Source organism: Parasteatoda tepidariorum, chromosome 3 (genome assembly GCF_982258835.1).
Source record: "Parasteatoda tepidariorum strain Cologne lab strain chromosome 3, Ptep-v5.0, whole genome shotgun sequence".
NCBI lineage: Eukaryota > Metazoa > Arthropoda > Arachnida > Araneae > Theridiidae > Parasteatoda > Parasteatoda tepidariorum.
In genome coordinates, this window is record NC_141757.1 from 23344581 (window position 1) to 23366789 (window position 22209).

Sequence of the window (22209 nt, forward strand, 5' to 3'; positions counted from 1 at the left end):
TTCTACAGGAATTATTTTTATCTTTTAAACACGAATTACTGTTTTTATTTTCATCATTTCTCTGCACTGGAAAATTGTGTTCCTTCTCTTTAATCAAAGGTTCAGTTTCACTTTGAGGATTGCTTATGTCGTCGTCCGACTCTGAACTAGACGCGTTGGCGAGCTCTGCCAGTTTATTCAAATCCATTAATAACGTCAACATGTTTATTGCAATTTCGGTTTCATTGCCTTCATACGAAATATTTAGAATATTGGAAAGAGTTATAAGTTGGTTAAGAGTGAATTCTTTTTCAATATTTTTTAATTTATTTTGAAATTCTTCGCTGTCTAAAGTAAAATTGAAACCAGTAAAATTTCTTAATCGTTTTCTGTTTGAACGATCGCCTTCCACATCGAAAATAAATTTATGTAAAAGTCTTATTTTGTCTTTTTTAAAATTTTTCAATGCTTTGCTTACTTGCTTAATATCGTTAAGAATTATTTTTGATTAATGAATAAAAGTCTAATAATAAATGTAGATGTCACAAATGTACGATACGTACCCCAATTGTAGTTGCAGAGATGAAATAAAAAAAATGAAAGTTTCATCACAACGCCATTCCGTTACTTACTTTCACAAGAATGAAACCATTCGGCATCCAATTTTCTTCGCCAATAATTTTCTTTTTACTAGCAATTTTTTCTCAATCTAATTTCTTCACCATCAATTTGTTCTTGAAACCACTTCTGATTTTGTGGGGACGGCATGAGTGGTCTTCTTTGAAAATAAGAGGCACTGTACTTTAACAAAACATATATTAAACGCTAAATTTACATAAAGATGGACGATAAACAAACACAGGAATAACACAAAATAAATGAGTTCGTCATCGTGAAGTTAAAAGAAAATCGTCATTGCTGCCCCTCTTTGGAATTTATCAGCGTCTCCTTTTTTGTTAGTTCCATTACGCGCTCCCGTGTCTCTCGTGTCTTTGGGAAATTCGCACGGGGTCTAACTTGCAGCTTACATAATCTGTCATAATCTGGTTAGATCTCTAGCTAGATCAGCTTACAGCACAGGAACTGGTACTATAGATTGGAACTGGCACTACAGATAGGAACTGGCACTAGATATATATATATTATATATATATATATATATATATATATATATATATATATATATATATATATATATATATATATATATATATATCATAGATGCCAACTGCTCCGGACACTTCAAAATAATGAAAAAAACGGTAGCTAACTACAAAGTAAATTTTGCAAATATTTGACTATTGTTGCTTGCTTTTTAAAAGGTATAGCATGACATAAGTATTGTATATAAGTATATAAGCCTATGAATTTTTTAGAAATAGTGGTGGATAAAAATCTACTAAATTGAATTTATTAAAGAGAGAATCACAATTGATAAACTACCACTTTAAAATATATATTTACTGTCCGGAGCAAGTTGGCATCTCTGTACGTGTCTCAAAGTTGAAAACTACAAAATTAGGTAAATAAATAAAATATAAAAAACACTAAATTGTTTGTTACGTATTAAATACTACATATTTATTTGTAAACGGATAAAATCATAAATGTTCTAGAATCGCGAGCATTTAGTTATTTAGTTAAGTTGGCAGCTCTGATATATATATATAATATATATCAGAAATGCGACATATCGCTGTCTTGCAACGAACTTCCCTCTGATATGGCATGATAATAATTGTTTTATTTTATTATTATTATTCAATGTTAGTTGAGTAAGTCGATTTTCGCATCAGTTTTTTTAAATTACCTTATTGCTCATTAAATGTAAATTATTCTAATTTTCCAGACTGAAAATGACTCTCTGGAGAGCCACTTATCTTCGTATTACTCAATGCCAGAACTCTATAAACTGATTGATGACATTCCTGAAGAAACAATGTTTAACTCTGACAAACAGAGGCATATAAGCTTCTACGAACAAGCCCAGAACATTCTTGCCGATACCTCCTCTGGTCCAAACGATCTTGCTTCCAGAGTTGGCAACTCTACGTTTGGTTATCAGACGCAAGAGAGAACAGTAGTCAATATACCCCAACGTGGACTTGTGAAGCGAAGCCTCAGTGTTGATACTGGAGACAATTCCTCCTCCTCACATCAAGTACCAAGACGATTCTCTGCTTCGGCAGCTCAAGGAGTACTGGCCTCAGCACTTCGGACGTACACTATGCCCCGCAGCTGCAGCAGAGGGAGTTCTGTTAAAAGTGACACTAGTGTAGATAGCGAGGAATCTATTGTGTCAGTCATACCTCGAAAAGGTAATAGTATCACAAGTGATACTAGTGTGGACAGCGAGGAAAGTGTTATATCTGTGATCCAGCGAAGCACTAGTGAATTTGAGACACTTGGTTCCCAGAATGAAGTACGACACAACATATCAAGATTCGGAAGCCGTTCAGCTCAAGCATCTCCAGTGACAGTACTCAGTAGCCAAACATCTTCCGCCGAATCGTCCCCACCTCAATCAGGAAAGAACGATGGTCGGTTTCCCGGGTCTTCTGGAGTAATTGATCAATTAATGCAACAGCAGCAACTTAATTATCCTAATGAAGGAAACCACGTGGTTCGGCAGGATGGTATCGATCACTCTATCAGGACGAGGAGGAGTCTTATTAGACCCATATCGGATCCCAAAATTGAGGACAAACTACATTCGCGGCATTCAGAAGATTCAAACGGAGTTCACTTGATAAAAAAAATTAGTTCTGATTCTTCAAAATCAAGTCAGGGTAGTTTGGAATCGGATGATGGCTTAAAGATGATTAGCGATAAAGATCTTCCAACCAATAAATCGATTACAGAGTCCAAAGTGAAACCCCCTTCAGAAGTGGATGCTACAAACGAAAGCGATAAAAAAGATGAAGATGAAGGGGAATTATCTCGCACGCCATCACCTATCGGTCCAATTTGTTACATAACTGATCCCTTAATTACTGGAATCGAACCATCTGAAGCAACGGATTTGTCAAATGAAAGTGAATCTAGGATCAGAAGCATACGTTTCAACTCGGAAGTAACCGATCTCGAGAAAACCAAGCCAAGAGTACAAAAATCACCCAATGAACCAATAGAATCTGTTCTTAAAAACTCTAAGAAGGGTAAACTGAGTGAAAGTGAACCTTCAGAAGATAGTGAAATCATAGCACTAGATAATAACTCAAAACAAAATCCATCTGAAATAGCTAACAATTCACCTACCTGTAGCACATCAGACCTTAGCTGCCGCGATCTGAAACAAAACATAGCAGATCATGCTCACTTGTCCAAAAATCGAGATAGCGAGGTGAGACGATCTTTGTTCAAACTCAAAGAGCGTTTGGAAAGTTTGACTTCAAGCCAGGGTTCCATACAAAGTTTCGATCTCTTTAAGAACGTAAGTCATACTTTTGGTTCCCTGAGGAACATCAAAGAGAAATTAGAATCCGAAGGATCTGGCGAAGCTTCTAAAGTATCGCCAACATCAAAAAGTCTAAACGACAGCAGGCAATCCTCTCTTGACGAATCAAGTCAGGTAACGCTGTCTGATGAATCAGTCATATCGATGGAAGGAACTTCATCTGTGTCTGATGAAACGAATGATTACAGGAGAACTGATGATGAGGAAGATAATCCGGACAGCAGTCAGGTGTTGACAGTGAAGAAAGTGAATGAATCTGTCGGAAATGCCTTGAGTGAAAAACCAGTTAACCAACTTGAGGTTGCCAAATGTGACGAGAAGTGTGTTTGTCCCATTCCCAGACCCCCCAAAACACCCTCTTTTAGTGACACTGAGTTGCATGCTGCAAAGAAAGGAGTTCGATGCGGACTTAGGAAACGTTTAAAAAGGTAAGTTTTTAAAAACTTTATTGGCAGACTGCAAAGAAATCCCTTATATAATATTAACACGTTGAATGCCATGTGGGTCACCGGTGTCCGGCGAAATTAAGAACACATAATTCGAGTAAATTTTTAATATTTTTATATTATTATCGTTACTAAAATGGTTTGAAGAAATTAATGTAATATCGAACACACAAAAACAGTTTTATTTATATACACAGAGATGATAACTTGCTCCGGCAAGTGAATAAATATTTTCAAGTGGTAGTTTATTAATTGAGATTCTTGGCTTATTAAATTCAATTTAGTAGATTTTTAACCACCTTTATTTCTAAACAATGGCTTATACAGTTTACCACTTTTTTCAGAAAGGTCATGTTAAACCTTTTAAAAAAACTAGCAAAATCTGTCAAATTAGCAAATTTAGTTTGTAGTTTTTTACCGTTTAACCAGATGGGCAAGCCATGTAAAATTAGCGTGGCATTCAACGTGTTAAAAATGCCTGAAAAATAATTTTACTGAAAGTTAATTTCCTATATTCCGTACGGTATCCTGACACAATAAATATTTTTGACGAGTTAAGTTTTCTGATAATAAAATGCCAAACTGAAAGTCTAAAAAGCTGCCTTCTTGCATCAGAAGTTTTTAAGGGAACACTAGACGTTCAGAGTGAGAAAAATCCTTCAAAAAACCATAATTTGGTTTTTGAGATATTAAAAAAAATTATACTTTACCAAGTAATTGGTAACAAACCGTGTTTAAATCAGAGCCGAACCAACCATATAAGAGTTTTTCTTACCGAATTATAAGATATGAATTCGTAAAGACCCGTAAATAAAAATGCAGTTCTCGTGGACAAAGTTGCTTTTTCTGGTAATGGAATTTTCATTGTTTTCACAACTTCAAAAATTTCCTGAAACACAAGTTTCTGTTTTATTGCTATTAAAAAAATTTCAGATACTCTTCGATGTGTCTTGTCTAATTCTAAATGCATTTGATTAACTCACTATCTTAATTTAATTTTTTAATAATTGATTACCATAACCACTTAAATTTATGTAAATGCCTATAAGCAACGTATTTAGGTAAGAATTTAATTTTAAAAAAATTAAAATTCGTTTGCAAGGAACTTTTTAATCTATACAATTAAAATCCATACTTTTAGCTATAACTAATTTTTTTTTCTGAAACTTTGTGCACAGACTTCTATTAATGTTACCAATATTCTTTTAAAACTTAAAAATGATCGAATGAAAATTGTACTTTTTATTTTGAATGTTCTGTGTCCCCTTAAAGGATTTTTTTTTTTTATAAATTCGACAGCGAACTTTTATTCTCTATCGGAGATTCTCTTTATTATTCTCTATCGGTAAATCTTTTTATGTGATGAGGTTATAACAACACAGTTGTTACAAACGAATCAACCAATGTTGACCAAAAATACTGATGACATTGAATTATGATTACTTTATGACATACTATTGCGGCGTAACTACCACTACGATTATTAAACAACAATTTATTAGTATATAAAACATGCTCACTAAGTTCTTTCTTGAGGAACGCTTCCATAAATAAAGGTTGGTCCAATGGCCTACCCACTAAGAAATTACAGTAAAAATTTACTTACTACGAGCCTTAATTCAACAAGAACTCGGATATAAGAAACAAATCGAAAATACTTGGTTGGTACAATGACAATGTTAAGTCTGATGGAACAGAGCTCGCCTTTTACTAGCAAGCCCTGATTTGAGCGAGCAAATTTTTTTGTGATTTATAAAATCTCGACGTACTTCCACCTCTTCAGGTTAGCTAATCCCTACGCGTAAAAAATTTTGTTTAACATTCTGAAGAAAATTGAAAGTTAGTATGAGTTATATGTTCAGCAAACGTGAGAAAGTTTTTCGAAAGCAGGGAAGGTTCTGTTTTTCAGGCCATGGGTCTTATCCGAAGAACAATAAGACAACCCATAGCCAAATATTTTTTCGATTTGTACGAAAATAACATAGAAATAAAGTAAATGTTTTATTTATAATTTAGTAAGTACGTAAGACTATTTGCAATTTTTTTTACGAGCTTCCAATTATAATGAAGAAATACTGCAGTTAATTCCTGATCGCTGTAAAAGAGCTCTACTGCAAATAAAAAAATGAAGTAAGTTCGAGTACATATAAAAAAGAAAAGTTCGAATACATATAAAAGAAATAATAGAATATGAAAGTGAAAAACACTTCTTAAGTTTCGGGGACAAAAATTAATCATTAATAACGTTAAGTAAACATTTAATAAATAATTAAGTAACGTTAGTAAGTGTAAAGTTACATTTGTAACTGTTAAGTAAACAGTTCTCTACCTTGTTCAAATACGATTAACAAGGAAAATGAACTTCCTATAGTGTTTGATGGTATTGATCAAAGAAGAAAATAATCAAACTTAAAGCTATATTTATCAAATGTTTATTATTTTTTCCTAATTTCAAGTTTTATGATTATGTCTTAATCTTTCTTGACAAAATGTCTTAATCTTTCTTGTTTAGATTGATCAGGTAATCTTGGCTTAAGGTTTTTAATTCAATAAAATTGCTGTAATAACAAAATATTTTGAATCTATTACCCATCTAATTAATTTTTATGCTGTTGACATTTAAAGAGTTGTAATTGATAATTTTTTTACTGTAAAAGTCCTGTTTGTAATTTCAATGTTATGGACATCCACTGTGACTTTGTATCTAACTCTATTTTCTCATAATCTTTATTCTATCATTATATTCCATTGTATTTTCACTATTCAATGTTATGGGCATTCACTGTCACTTTGAATTTAACTTTATTTTCTCATAATCTTTATTCTATCATTATGTTCCATTGTATTTTCACTATTCAATGTTATGGACATTCACTGTCACTTTGAATTTAACTTTATTTTCTCATAATCTTTATTCTATCATTATATTCCATTGTATTTTCACTGTTCAATGTTATGGACATTCACTGTCACTTTGAATTTAACTTTATTTTCTCATAATCTTTATTCTGTCATCATATTCCATTGTATTTTCACTAATCAATGTTATGGGCATTCACTGTCACTTTGAATTTAACTTTATTTTCTCATAATCTTTATTCTATCATTATATTTCATTGTATTTTCACTATTCAATGTTATGGGCATTCACTGTCACTTTGTACCTAACTTTATTTTCTCATAATCTTTATTTTATCATTATATTCCATTGTATTTTCACTATTCAATGTTACGGACATTCACTGTCACTTTAAATTTAACTTTATTTTCTCATAATCTTTATTCTATCATTATATTCCATTGTATTTTCACTATTCAATGTTATGGACATTCACTGTCACTTTGAATTTAACTTTATTTTCTCATAATCTTTATTCTATCATTATATTCCATTGTATTTTCAATGTTATGGACATCCACTGTCACTTTGTACCTAACTTTATTTTCTCATAATCTTTATTCTATTATTATGCTCCATATTGTCTTATTTCTATCTTATTTAGGTCCTGTGTAACAATCGATGAAGTGGAATGCCGCGAATTCGTATCATCTGAAGACACCTCTCCATCTTCTTCGGTTTCTTTGGAATGGAATGATTTCGACAAAGTTGATGCTTATTCCTCGGGAGCTGCAGCCTGTTGCAGTGGGGGTCACAACTGCAGGGGAGGAGAACCCTCTGTTTCCGTCACTTGCGATGACGTCAACGTTGCGGAACCAGAAACCAAATTCAACATCGTCATGGAGAAAGAAATGTGCGTCTTTTTCGAAACACCTCCGTCTTCCTCGATGGGAAAATCAGCTTCGTCTTCCTCAAACGCGACAGATTTTTCAACGACCTCTGACAGAATTCGAGGTGTGATGCAAAGGGAGAGATCCGACGATAGATCTTCAAAAGAGAGTGATAGTGATAATCTTAGCAAGCTCTCTGATATCGAGGCCAGGTCTGATTCAGCCTTCTCCGAGGACTTCGCAAGGAGGACTGACCTAGCCTCTTCATCTTCATCCGCTTCCTTGGATGTACTTGATTCGTTGAAGTCCAAACTGAGCAATGACTGTGAGTGCGATGCTGTTTCGTCCACCAAACAGACGACGAGTTGGGTGCTGGACAACATAGACGAAATACCCGATGATGACCAGTGCCATGGTGAAGTGAGCGTCCAGAACAAATCCTTGACGCCATCGTCATCGTCTTCTTGGAAGAGTGAAATGTCCGATGAACAAAGAAAAAAGAGCTTTTTAAACTGTGCGGCAGATTGCCGGGACATGTACAGAATTAGTTTCGATGAAAAAGGAAGGAAGGAAAGGCGTTTTAGTGTGCCTGACGCTGAACTTGAACGCCCGCATTTAGGTTTGATCATGCCAGACATAGCACCCAGTCCCTTCGAGTTGTTTCCAAATTTCAGGAGAAATGCTGAAGAAGCTGAGCAGCCTACAGACTTAATTGCAGCCATAGGAGAAGCCATATCAGACGTTAGATCTGCCTTTTGGGAAGTGTACCCAAGGCAAGAACCCAAAATTGAGGACTGCAGTTCCGACGAATCTGTCAGAATATCAACTTTTGAAAAGATTCTTACTGCAGTTGATCCTCCTAAGTGTCGGCAAAAGAATAAATCAAATAATTGCAGATCAACGGAACAGAAGTTGCAGAACAATAAATCTAACGACCGACCAGAAGAAAACACTAAGCAAGAAAATGGATCAGGTAAAAGGTATGGAATGAGTTACTTATATCCAATTAAAGTATTTATCACTCTGCTTATAGCTTACATAGCGTATAGATATTTCAAACAAGACGGTATCGAGAAATGAATTGAAGAAAAATACGTAAAAAATTTACTTCTTTAGGCCGCGCCTCTCTCTCAACTTAACTATTTTCATGTGTGCAGTTTACATTTTTTTTTCCATTCAGCTCTTTATACTTAAATTAGAATATTAATTAAAGAATTCAATTTATTTAAATTGGGATAGAGTATGTAGGAAATGCTATCTGGAATTGAAAAGTAAACCACGTTCTTATGCAACAGTAAACTGGAAAAGTCAACCTGTTAATTAAAAAGTTCAATTTATTTCAATTGAGATTCAATATGTAGAAAATGCTATCTAGTATTGAAAACTAATTCACTTGCGTATATTAAACTGGAACAACCAACCTATTAGTTAACCCTTTAGTGGGCCATTTACTTCTAGTAAAAATAAATTAAATAATTTTTGGAATTGAAATTCATATAAGAATAGTAATTGATTTAAGAAAAGAAAAACTCATATAGCTTATAAAAAATTAATTTAAATTTTAGTGTCTTTTTTTTTTTTGGTGGTAAGTATATTTACTACGACCTATTAGGAACTTATTGACTTTTATTTTTCTTTATTTATAAAATAAATTTTATAAATGCTACTAACTTCAGTAGGAATTATGCATTTTATAACTTTTATACGTTTTTTTACACTAAAAAATAGTTGCCAATTTTATTCAAACACACTGCTAGATTATGTATTTTGGCAAGGTACCTGCCCGCGCAAGCGGGCACTAGACCTCTGATCTGTGATATGCCCTAGGGCGACTGAGACTAATGACATAGGTATCAAACACACTGCAAGAAAGCTGAAGTAGTTAACAAGTGGAAACCTAAATTAAAAGTGGTAGATAAGTTAACATGGACTTTAAAAATTGGTGTTAAGTATACTTACCACGGCCTTAAAAAGGGTTAAAAAAATTGTTCATTTCAGTGGAGTTGAAGACTGTACAAAATGTACTCTAGCTTCGAAAACTAAACCACTTGTGTTCATATGCATACTTAAACTAAATCTATTCTAGTATCTCTATAATCGAGGTTCATACTTTAAATTTTATTAGTAAATAAAATTTTAATCCTTAACACATACCATAGCAAAGAATCGTACTGATCTTATTGTATTGATTAAACCATACAGTGAAATAAAGTTCGCTTAAGTCGACAGACTACAGTAACATAAAATTCAAAACAATATTTTTCAAATTATAGTAAGTGTAATAGCGATTATCTTTCGTTACATAATTTTCTTTCATTATCCAGCATATTTTGTTCGTCTGACAAAAATAATTTTGGCCATTGATTATTCATCTTAAATCTGCTTTATTGTCCAATTCTATACAGAAGCAAAAGTTATTAATAATAAGGTGCATAGTTAACAAGTGCATAGTTAATTTTATTCTTGATAAGAATGATTTGCTTCGACTAGTGGCTAAGAATTACTTTAAAATAATGAGCAAAACATTTAATGTGGTAGAAATCATTACGAAACGTAATAAATAGACTGTAAAAAAGTACATAATTTGCGAGAGTTACAATTTCATAATATTATAGCTACCACTGCTAAAAATTGGTTGCTATGTATTGAAAGCATAATATTTTTAGAAGATTAGAATGAGCTGTATAGTTACGAAAAAATTATATAAATTAAATTTTAAAAATATTACTGGTACGGATTTTAAATACCTTAATTTAATAATTTTAGATCATGAGTGAAAAATGTAGGAGTATAAAATTTAAACACCTTTTGTACAATTTGTGTTTAAATATTTGAAGGCCTTGGTAAGTATACTTACCACCACGTTTTACCACTTTTAATTTAGGTTTCCATTTTTCAATAACTTCAGCTTTCTTGAAGTGAGTTTGAATAAAAGTGGTAACCATTTGTCACTTTTAAAAAAACGTATAAAAGTTATAAAATACATAATTCCTTTTGAAGTTTGTAGCATTTAAGGAATTTATTTCATAAATAAAGAAAAATAAAAGTCAGTAAGTTCCTAATAGGTCATGTTAAATATATTTACTACCAAAAAAATGGCATTTTTATAAACTAAATGAGTTTTTTTTTTATATCAATGACTGTTCTTAAAACAATTTCAATTCCAAAAATACTTTAATTTACCTTTGCTAGAAATAAAGGGTCCATTAAAGGGTTAACGTGAACTTAGTGTTGTTTCGATGAGGTGGTGGAAAGCAAATGCAGTAGTTATACTCATATGTGGTAATGATCTTAGCGTCAGCCCCGCAAGGGGCTCAAACTAATTCGTCTGAGTAAAATTAAATTATAAATCGCCGAGGCGCAATTGTATGGGGAAAGTTGGGGTTCAGTAACATTTAATGAAATAGTACATAAAAATTAAATAGAATGATTAAGATTAAAATAAAAAGGAGAGAAGCGGTTATTGTGATTGACTGCCTCGCCTACCCCCGAGCTTCGCAGGTGAATAGCAGCCACATTGCCTCGATGAAAGCTAAAAGAGTTACTTACTTACTTTATTTCACAAATTTGGGTACCTGGGCCGAGCAGAATAAATACATACATCATGAAATTTGCAGAAAATTGTAATAAAAAGCATTTTCAGTTCAGCAGTCTGTGTGGTGGCTGACTAAAAGAGTTAACTAACAGATCATATCTACATAGTTTTTAATTATTCATTTATCGTGGAATGTTGAAAAACGAAAAAAAAAAAGAAATTTTGAAACTTGAAATTGAAGATTTATTTTCTAGAAGATATTTCCTTCTTCAAATGTTGTTTTACGACCACTTTGTAAAATCTTTTTCAGCTACCGTGCAAGTTGGCATGTATGTAAATGTAAAAAGTGGTAGAAATTCAAGTCACTTTTTTTTTATTTGTTATCTTTTTAATTATTCAATCGTAACTACCAATATGACTTACATTTCAAATTATGCGTGTTTAAAACAGAAACATAGTTAACAAATACTTTCAATAGTAAACTGGGAAAAAAAATGTACTTCCTTAAAGATTTCCTAATTTCAATTCGTTTTCATAAAAATCTTGAATTTTATTAGTGAGCGCTTCTAACATTTTTAGTCTCCTGTAGCAAACCTGCAACTCGATCCACAAGAAAGTGTTTTAATTTTGAGAATTCAATCGAATTAAAAAAAAATTTGGCGTGACAAACAGTATCCCGTGAAATTGGATTATCCAATTTGCAAATTAGCTCAATTAATAGTAAACTTAAGTGTTTTTTAAGTGTTCAATGCCTTTAATTCTGCCGTCGATAAAACTATTAAAGGATAATTTTGGAAAATCATTGTAATTGGCAATAAACCAGAACACCTGACCTGAATATGAAATAATGATGTCATTGTGTAAGGTGATTCGTATGATTTTATGAACTGAAAATATATTTTTGATTACCAATTAACGTATTGTGCATTCAGTTATACCAATGAACACACTCATAGGAAGATTTTACTTGTATGCATGAATTCAGTTTTGCCTGTTTCGTTTGAAATAATAACCTGTCTTATATATTCACATTCAAATTACTTTCAAGAAGAAATGTTGCAGAGGAATCCACTGTTTAGGAATTACTATTTTATCAAATTTCAAAAGTTATTCCAGTAGTATAAAAAATGATATTACAAGAGTTCTTACTTTGTTATCTAGAATTTTAGTTTAAATTTTGGATTCCTTTTTCCCATAGTATTTTAGCCTTTATCATTTTTTCAAAATATTTTTTAGAGCGAAATATCTTTGAAAAAAGAATAAAATTAAAAGTTTCATATTATTGGATTTGGAGATTGTATCATAATCCTTATCCTTTATATCAATCATATGCTACATATGATTTTTTTTCCTTCAAAAACTCAAAGCGATAAAACTGTTCAGTTAAAAGTTTTGGATATGCTATAATTTAATAGTTTGTGACCTCCTGTTTCTAGTTTTGTGAAGTTTATTTTTATTTTACCCAAAGCAAATGGATTAAGATGCTTAACACTAGATTGTCCAAGGAAGTCATTTTGACTGCTTTTCAATTTAAATTTAAAAAACAATGTATATAATGATACAATTTCCTAGAATTTTGTGACTTTTTGTACAACATATAATTTTTTTTTTGTTTTATTAGTATTTACTAATAACTTGTTATATAACTGTAAATAATATAAAAAAATATTAAAAATTAATTTTAAACAAATTTCTTTACACATTAGTTATTCTTTAACAATTTGACTGCTTTTGGGCAATATAGGCACATACTAAGTTTCAATCCTTCTAGTGTTAAAAATCATTTTTAATGTGAACTGTGTAAAATAAATACATTTTTTAAAATCTGAAATCATGTTGACACTTAATATTATCATATCACTATTAATGCTGCTACTACTACTACTTACTACTTCTGTTCCCGTAATTCATATGCTTGAAAGATAGGTCATGATATACATGTTTAATAATTTTTATTTCCCTTTCACAAATAAATCTTTTTGAGAAAAGGAAATAAATAAAAAACATATTAACCACTCCTACCTTCCTTCCATACCCCTTTAACGATTGAATCTCTTCCTGGAGAAAGCGGCCTCCCTGATTGGAGCAACTAGCATTAAATATTGGAGATTAGTGTAATCAAAGTTTTTCATATTTAATATATATTTTAATTAATTTGACATTTTATAATGAAATGTATACTGTACACATAAAATTATTTAAATCCATCTAACTGAAAAGCAAGCAATACTTTAATTTGAATATTTCGACGATTACAGATTGTTTATTTTAATTTAAATATCGAAATGAGATACATATTTAGTTCAATTTAATGACAATACAGTATATTGAGAACTTTATTATTCAACTAAACTTCAAACACCCTTCTGAAATAAATATAGACTTATTTTCAACGTGAATGAAAATAAAAAAAAGTCGAATAAAAATTAGATAATAATAAAATTTAAATAAAAATTATAAATTTTTTTCAGGTGTATCAGTAAATATAGTAGCTGCCTTAAATATAAAAAAAATCTTGTTAAAACTGTAATTTAAAAAAAATGTTTCTTACATTTATTACTGTAACCTAATATTGTTGTTTGTATTTAGATGTTCTGGTCAAAAATCTTGCAATGGAAGTGCCTGTGACTTGGAGAACAAAGAATCAAATAATCCTAAATCCAACTTAAACTGTTTGGGGCAAGCTTACGTTGAATTGCCACCTGAAACCATCACGAACTCGGATGACAAGGAGAACAAAACGGGTGAAGACCAGGACACAAAATGTTCCATTCCAAATTCTAACTCATCAGAAAAGAAAATACCAGAGAAACTTAAGATACTCAACCGCTCATCGCAAAGTGTGTGCCTGGATCGTCTTCGTCAGAGTTCGGTGGAGGAAGACATTCAATCCACGCAGTCGGCGCCATGCTCGCCAAGGATGAAGCCAAGGCAAAAATCCGTGGAAGAGGTCCTCTCCAGCAGCAAAAACGAACTTTCCAGAAACTCTTCCCTGTCTCAGTCCACTTCGCAGGAAAGTCTGCCAGAGAACGAGACGGGAGGTCTGATGGCATATCATAGATACTACCATGTCTTCCGAGAAGGCGAATTGGATAATTTGATTGAAACTCATGTCGACAATTTGCATATTATTTCTTCTTATTACGATCATGCGAATTGGTGCGTCGTTGCAGAAAAAGTTCAGGTTTGGACTATTTAAAAACGTTTACCAATGCACAACTTTCATTTATCGTAAAATTAAGAATGAGCTTATACACATACGAGAATTAAGGCAACTGTTTTCTGAACATAACAGGGTTAATGATGAACGATTACTTCATACATGAACAAAATAACTGCAACGTAAACAATGCGTAACTCCTTGAACAAACTTGACATAATTTCTCGCATAGCACGGTACGCTGCCAGATTTATTTAAAGCGAAAATCATTATATTTTGCAAATTTTCGCTGTAAACTTATAGTCAGATCGCGTAACCTTTAAATCCTAACTATGAATGCAGAGCTCTAGTATAAAGCATATGTATTAATTTTATTCAGAGGAATGCTATTCTTTTATTTTAATGATATAAATCACATTCATTTATCATTTGATACGTTTAGTGATATGTCACTATATTATTATAGAATATGTGCAATGATATAAAATATACTCATTTACCATTGAATGTTTAATAACACTAAAAGATATATATTCTATCATTTGAAATACTTATTGATATGGAATGTACTCATTTAACTTGTTTAATGTTATGAAGCATGTTAATTTACTATTGAATATGTCCAATGATATAAAACATATTCATATACCATTAGATGCTTAATAACACTAAAAGATATATATTCTATCATTGGAAATACTTAACGGTATGGAATGTACTCACTTAACATTGAACTTGTTTAATGTTATGAAACATGTTAATTTACCATTGAATATGTTTACTGATATGAAACATATTCATTCACTATTGGTTACTTAATAAACAAAGATGTTTATTTTATCATTGGATGTTTATTCTATCATATTAATTTACCACTGAATATGTTTAATGGTATTCTGATATAATTATGTTTAGTGTGAACATGAAAGAGTCAGTGGCACATAACAGTTGATTATTTGAATCGACAATTATTGTAGAGGAAGTTCATTACATATTAATTGTTTATTATTTCATTTTCAATCATTTCACTTTGAACTGAATAATTTTCGCTTGTTTCGATTTGGATACAGTGGTTTAACCAGAGACTCAGTTAAAAATGGAATAAATCGAGATATGATAAATTCAATGTTTGAGTGTGTAAATCAGGATATGGAGTAAATTAGAAATAAATGTTATGTTTTCTAAACAAAATGGAATAAATCAGGATGCTTGAAGTTCAGTATTTTAATTGGTAAATCAGGATATGGAATAAATTAGCAATGCGTGATATAGCTCCTAAGTGAAATAAAATAAATCGGTATATTCGAAATTCACTGTTTAACTATGTTAATCAGGATATAGAATAAATTGGAAATGAATGGTATATTTTCTAAGTAAAATGGGATAAATCAGGATGTTTGAAATTTAATATTTAAATTGGTAAATCAGGATACCTGAAATTTAAATTGATAAATCAGAATTCGGAATAAGTCTGGATACCTGAAATTTAATACTATTTAAATTGGTAAATCAGGATACGGAATAAGTCTGGATACCTGAAATTTAATATTTAAATTGGTAAATCAGGATGCGGAATAAATTAGGATACTTGAAATTGGTATATCAGGATACGGAATAAATCAGCAATGTATGATGTAGCTCCTGAACAAAATGGAATATTTGAAATTCAATGTTTTTTATAAAAAGTTATATATTAAGGTTGTGCTATGCGAGAAATTATAATCTCGAGAAAAATCAATTTTTTCTCGCGCTTACAAAACTTGCTCTGCTTCAGAATTTGTTTTGAATCGGTTACCGCTCAAGTAGAATCGTACAAAAGTTGCCAGTTTCGTCATAAATACAAATAGGAAATTAATACATCTATTTTACAACAACAATAAACCGAAGTTTTAATTATTTTCGAATAATATTTCATGAATGATTGCTGAAAATTCATTCACCTGTGATCCCTACATTTTCAGGGTAAGTGTGGTTTAGTGCCATTAGTTACAAAAGATGTCTACTTGTAAAGTGAAGTCATATGTTGCCAATTTACTAACTTGCCAAATGTAATTACTTTAACTGCAAAAGATAAATAATTATTTTATTTAATTGGACTTGCGAGAATCTGATACAATATGACAAAATTAATTTTTTATTAAGTTATTTACAATTGAAATAATTCAGAAATACCCTATGCTTAAGTAAAAGCAACAACATATTTTAATTTTTTCTATATCAGAAAACGGTTGTTTGAACAATGGCAAAACAAAATATCTAAAATTGCTAACCAAATATGTTAATAACTATTCCCAATTTATGCCAAATATGTTGATAACTATTCCAAATTCATAAGTGCTAGAATTGCTTAAATTTTAATTTATGTCTGTTTATTTGTATGCTTTTTTAAAATTATTTTTGATTAAGATTCGAAAACTTATGGGCAATCATTACAAAACAGATTATATGCATAAAAATTTTTTGTGGTGTATAAAATATAAACGAAATATGGTCATGTTTTGTACTCTATGCAGGGCTGCAGACTCTTTGCGCTTTTTGTAAAAATTTATTCTAGTGGTAGCTATGTTTATGTTTTAATGTAATATTTACTATTTATTCAAACTTATTTTCTACAACACCACATATAAATGATTTAAAAGTTCATATTCACTCCAAATCTCCGCTGGTGAAGCATAAAATGTTTGCAAAATTACCAAAAACTTTGAGAGTTTATGTTTTGAAAGGTCTACCACTCTATAAAATATTTTGCAAAAAGCGTTGCAGTTAGCAGGCCTGTCTATGGTCCAGTCTTATAAAACAGTTCTTATTAAACAGATTTTTATTTCAGTTTTACTGTCTCATAACCTATCTATTTTTCAAAATGTTTAAGACACTGCGTACTAAAAAGCATATTTAGAGCGTTGTTAATTTGTTATGAAACATTTTCCAATTCCATAAGTGAATATATAATATATTTCAGGTAGTTGTAACCTTACCTTGCCTTTCAAAAAACGATGGTGCTTTTCAGAAAATTATTGTCCACCATTTAAATTAAGCGTAACTAGAAATAAAATTAAACATATCTAGAGAAAATATATAAAGCTCATATTCCTTAAAATATTTTAGAGATAATCTAGCGATTTATTGTATATAATGTAAAAAGAAATAAAACGTTTTGCATGTCTTTTTCCTTGACAGCAAAATATGAAACTTATTATTATAAACAAGCTTGAATATTTATGTTATCTTTTGAGTGTCTAGATGTGTTATAGATTGTTTAAAATGGCGTTTATTAAGAATGTGAATAAAATAAATATATACATATGTATATACATAAGTTACAGTGTTTTATGATTGTTAATGAATTTATGGGTTATATCCTTAAAGCGCGGATATAAGATATCATTAAAATGCTTGACTTGTATTCTGGGTGTTGCGTAATGACAGTCCTTATTATATACATTTAAATTCCTTGCGAAAAAGAAGTCATAAGTATGCACAATATGGTTGATAGATGACACTGGGGAAAAAAATTGTTGCATTTATATGGTCAGTCTATGTAAAGAAAGTTGACTATAGTCACGAGGTTTAACTATTTAAAGTGGGGAGTCAATATTTGAAAGAGTTTTGATCGGTGAGAGAAAGAGAATCATCTTTGTTGTTTCTTGTTTCCATAGCAACAGATGGCCTTAGACTTTGTGGCGAGGCAGTTATTCCAATAGGCAAACTACATAAGCATTTGATCTCACCTAATTCGGGTGTGGAGATTTCAAATCTGGAATCAGCTTTGTCCAGATGCTACAGATTTTTTTTTTTAAATAGTATTTTTAATTTAGTTTATTTTTTGATTGAATGATTTGATTAATTAATCCCTAAAGAACTTTCTATACATATATATGCACTGGTCTGCTCCTTTGAAAAGACTATATATATATATATATATATAGAGAGAGAGAGAGACAGAAAGAGAGAGATTTGTGAGTGAACTTAACTTATCGTAACATAAATTGAATTGCATTATTGCCTTATACCCGCCATTCCTTACGTGGCAGAGAAGTTTGAAAACTTAGTAGTCACTCAAGTGAATTTTGAAAATTTTCTGGTTAGGACTATATTAAATTGCATAAACGCTGTTAGTTTGTGGAAAGAAACCAATAGGGAAAGGAACAGATTTGAAATAAACATTGCGAAATTGCGCAAGATCAATTAAAACATTTGATGCAACGGAACATTTTTTTTCCTGAATGTAATTATTTGGCCGAGGAAAGAACAAAAACACTATTGAAATCTAGCAAGTAACTACTGAGGGAGGCGGGGCGAAACCAACAAGAATTGGTTGCTGTATGATGCAATGAGGATTTGAAAAGCGATTAGCTCCAAGTTTCAGCAGGCAATCAAGCAGGTCTTGAATGCATTCAGGCAGTCTTCGTCTGTTCTGATTTCTTAAAATTCGATAGTTTGTTTGTTTTTCCCCCAGCTTTTCTACCACAAAGTGTATAATTTTTTGACTCCTATTATTACAAGAATTCTAAAATTTTACTCTAAGGATAGTGATTAAGGAACACCCTAGATTTTGATCATGATTATCACTAAGATTTTCTGAAAGTGTGATAAGTTTGTCAACGGTATGAAGAAGTTTAGAAGACATTAAATAAATTAAAACTTTAAAAATTTAGTTTTGCTTTGAAGTTATTTTGAAAGAGCTTTATTGTTTATTTTTAAATGATAATAAGGATTTATAGTCATTGTAATTAAGGAGAAGTTTAAAAAAACATCCATACCTTGATAACTGTATTAAATGTGACTTCTCGTTGTTTATTGTTATTACCTGTAGTACTCTTGACAAAAACCTATCGCCTCTGTATATAAATGTATATGTTCTTTCAATCGTCTATTGTTGTGTTTCCTGTTGTTATAATATGTAATAAAAATATTTTCAAATTTTCTGACGGATTATTAATTTATGTATATTTAGAAAGCATCCTATTTTACCAAGCACAGTAATTTGTTTGGATTGGAGACGAATAAAACAGTCCTTAAGATTTCAAAATTTTATCAGCACTCAATTACAGCTCAATTTAAAGCGTAATACAGCAAAACACAGCATTCAAAATTTCTGATGGATCAGTTTGAGTTAAATCAGGTGAGAACACTAGGACACGGGTACACTAAAATCTTAGAATTTTCCACACCATTCTAGAAGTTCTTGCATGACTGCGTAAATATAGCTCTTGTCACTTTGAAACTAAAATTTCTAGATAGTTCATTTTGTTGCCAAAATGTTCGCTAAGTGTCGCTAAATCGCCACAATAGTTGCCAAGTCGGTAAAAGTGTCACCAAGCCGAGGAATGAATTACTTTATAAATACGCAATTTTTCTTATTAGACTTATTACTTAGGGTCCATTGAGATATTTGGTAACATAAACAAAGAATCCTCACAAAATTATACAAATATTTACAAATTCGCAACATTATGAAGATTTTACATTTTCATTGGCGCATATAATTATTTCAAATGATTATGAAACATTAATCGCCTATGTTATTTCATTGGTATTTTTATTTTTCTAAATATATCCATTGAATGCTAGATGATCATCAAGTTTCAACATAAATATTAAATTCGAAGTGTTGATTTTATCTAGTAACCAATGTCATAGAAGCCTTACACTGCATAAAGTTAAACAAATAAACGTATATGCATTTTGTTAACAAAAAGTTCTTCAAGAAAAATCCGAAGTTATAGAAGGTTTAAGTTCCACATATCATTGCTGTCAATTCCTTTTCCCTACTACATTTATTTTCAGATGAAGAAAGCTCCTCTAGGGCTTAAAAGTTCCGATTTTTTCTTTTTTTTAAAAAAAAAAACAGCCAGTCGAACAATTTGATTCTCACCTTAAATTTGCGTCCAATTTCTCCTTCCTTTTTCCGGTTTTATAATTTCGAATTATTTTAGATGGAGAAGCAGATAACCCTTAGAGTTTAGGTACTTTGAAAATTAATCCGCATAAGCGTAAGAAAATTTGACTTAAATGCGTTTTGATAAATCAATTTAACGTTTGAGGGAGATAATAATTCGTTTAACATTTATTTTTCAATGTTTTACGTTCCATAATTAAAATTTAAAAAAAGAAAACTTAATAATTTCTTCCTTTATTATTCAGTTTCTGGTTAAGTAAGAGCATAAAATAATTTTATAGTATAAATATGTATACATCTTAGAAATAATAATCAATGTAGGTTTAGAAATAGTAATTAATGTTGTAGAAATGTAAGTTTCAAAGAATCTATAACTCTTTTCTATATTCTTTAATTCTATAGATATAGAATGAAAGATTCTATAGTCTATAGAATCAAAGATCTATTTGATGTCTATAGAATCTAAGATCTATTTTATATCTATAGATCTATTTGATTCTATAGATATAGACTATAGATTTTATAGACTCTTTTCTGTATTCTTTGCGCGGTCATTCAGATAGATATTACGGAATGGTACTTTAATCAAAGAATGAAACTAATTTACAAATTCAGAAAAAGACAAAATAAGTAAGTAACATTTAAAGTAATAAATCAAAATAAAAAAGCGCTTAAAGCAGCTAAATCCAATTTTGTTTTATTTTAATTTGTAAGGTCAGAAAAACAATTCCAGCTGAAAGCAAAAATTATAAAGATTTTAAGATATGGTTTAAAGATTTCAGGAGCCCTTCAGTTGTTAGTAGTCGAGCCCCTATATTAGTCCCTGGGTGAAACCAAAAACTTACAGCGCCTTGAGGCCCCATTATGGAAAATCAAATAAGAAAAAGCAATTAGAAAAATTGAAATGTAAATGCAAAGAAAAATAAATGACAAACAATCACGAAGTAATTCTTAATTATGACTTAAAAGTACACAAAATAAGACATAAGAAACCCCCGCAAATAAGAAAAATAAAGTTACAGTTAGATTAGCCACATCAAAATAACATATAAATTGCCAAATCATTGAGAAAACTTTAGAAATAAATCAAGTGGTGACCTTTTTTTAAAAAATCTTGAAAAAAGTAAAACAGAAAAACAATCAATGAATAAAAATTTTAAGAAGGTGCTGCCATTTATATGCTTCAGGAACATAAAACCCTAAATTTCACCGCATTGGCCTATTTGTGCGGGCTTCAATATCGGAATCTGTTTTATTATTACAAATAAATTTAACAGAATGATATTATAATAAATCTATTAAGTATTGAGAACATCAAAACAATTAAGCATCTTTGCAAAAACCTAAAAGTAAATACCTGGATCAAGTACTGAGAGAAATTTGCCTTCGTGGAGAACTTTTGACGACATGGAGAGGCTTTGCGTTACATGGATACAAAAACCTCTCATGATTAGCCTGATGGCTAGGGGACTCTAACCCATGATCCGTCTACTACTGAGGATATAGGATATTTTACGTCAGCAGTGTGCTGTGTTTGGAATTTGTATCAACCAACCATCGCTGGGATTCGAACCCGCTCACCTCATTGGAAGGCGAAAGCTCTATTCCTTGAGCCGCCACGGCTCAATATGCAAGGGTTGGATAAAATTATGGAAACACTTCCAGTTTAAACTCTATACCATAAATCTTCCTTTTAGCAACAAATGCCGCGAGGGGTAACCTCAATTATGCTAATTAATTAGTACAGACTATATTTTAGGTTATGAAATCAGGCACAAAAACGTACTTTCTCTGAAAAACGTACATTTTTTGCAGCAGATTCGGATTTCTGACCCCCACAAGATAGGGAGTTACCACAATCTGGGAAACATGTTCCCCATAGTTTGGTCAGGTTAATTTTACTTTTTGCGTATTTCACAATGTATAACTTTTTAAGCGAATTGAAAATTGCTTGCACGAAATTATAAAATTTGTTTATCTAAATCCAAAAAAAAACTTTTAGAA

General features: G+C 31.1%; 1 protein-coding gene across 3 annotated transcripts in view; it reads left to right on the forward strand.

Moving 5' to 3' along the window:
• The window catches only part of LOC107438276 (uncharacterized), a 79084-nt gene extending 62489 nt beyond the window's left edge, over window positions 1-16595 (forward strand). For all 3 annotated transcript variants that reach the window (XM_043049694.3, XM_087158953.1, XM_087158954.1), the window contains 3 exons: window positions 1829-3864; window positions 7386-8591; window positions 13736-16595. In XM_043049694.3, the coding sequence (XP_042905628.2) occupies window positions 1829-3864; window positions 7386-8591; window positions 13736-14345 (3852 nt within the window). In that variant the 3' untranslated portion in view covers window positions 14346-16595. The remainder of the gene's footprint in view (window positions 1-1828; window positions 3865-7385; window positions 8592-13735) is intronic.
• The last annotated feature ends 5614 nt before the right edge of the window (window positions 16596-22209 follow it).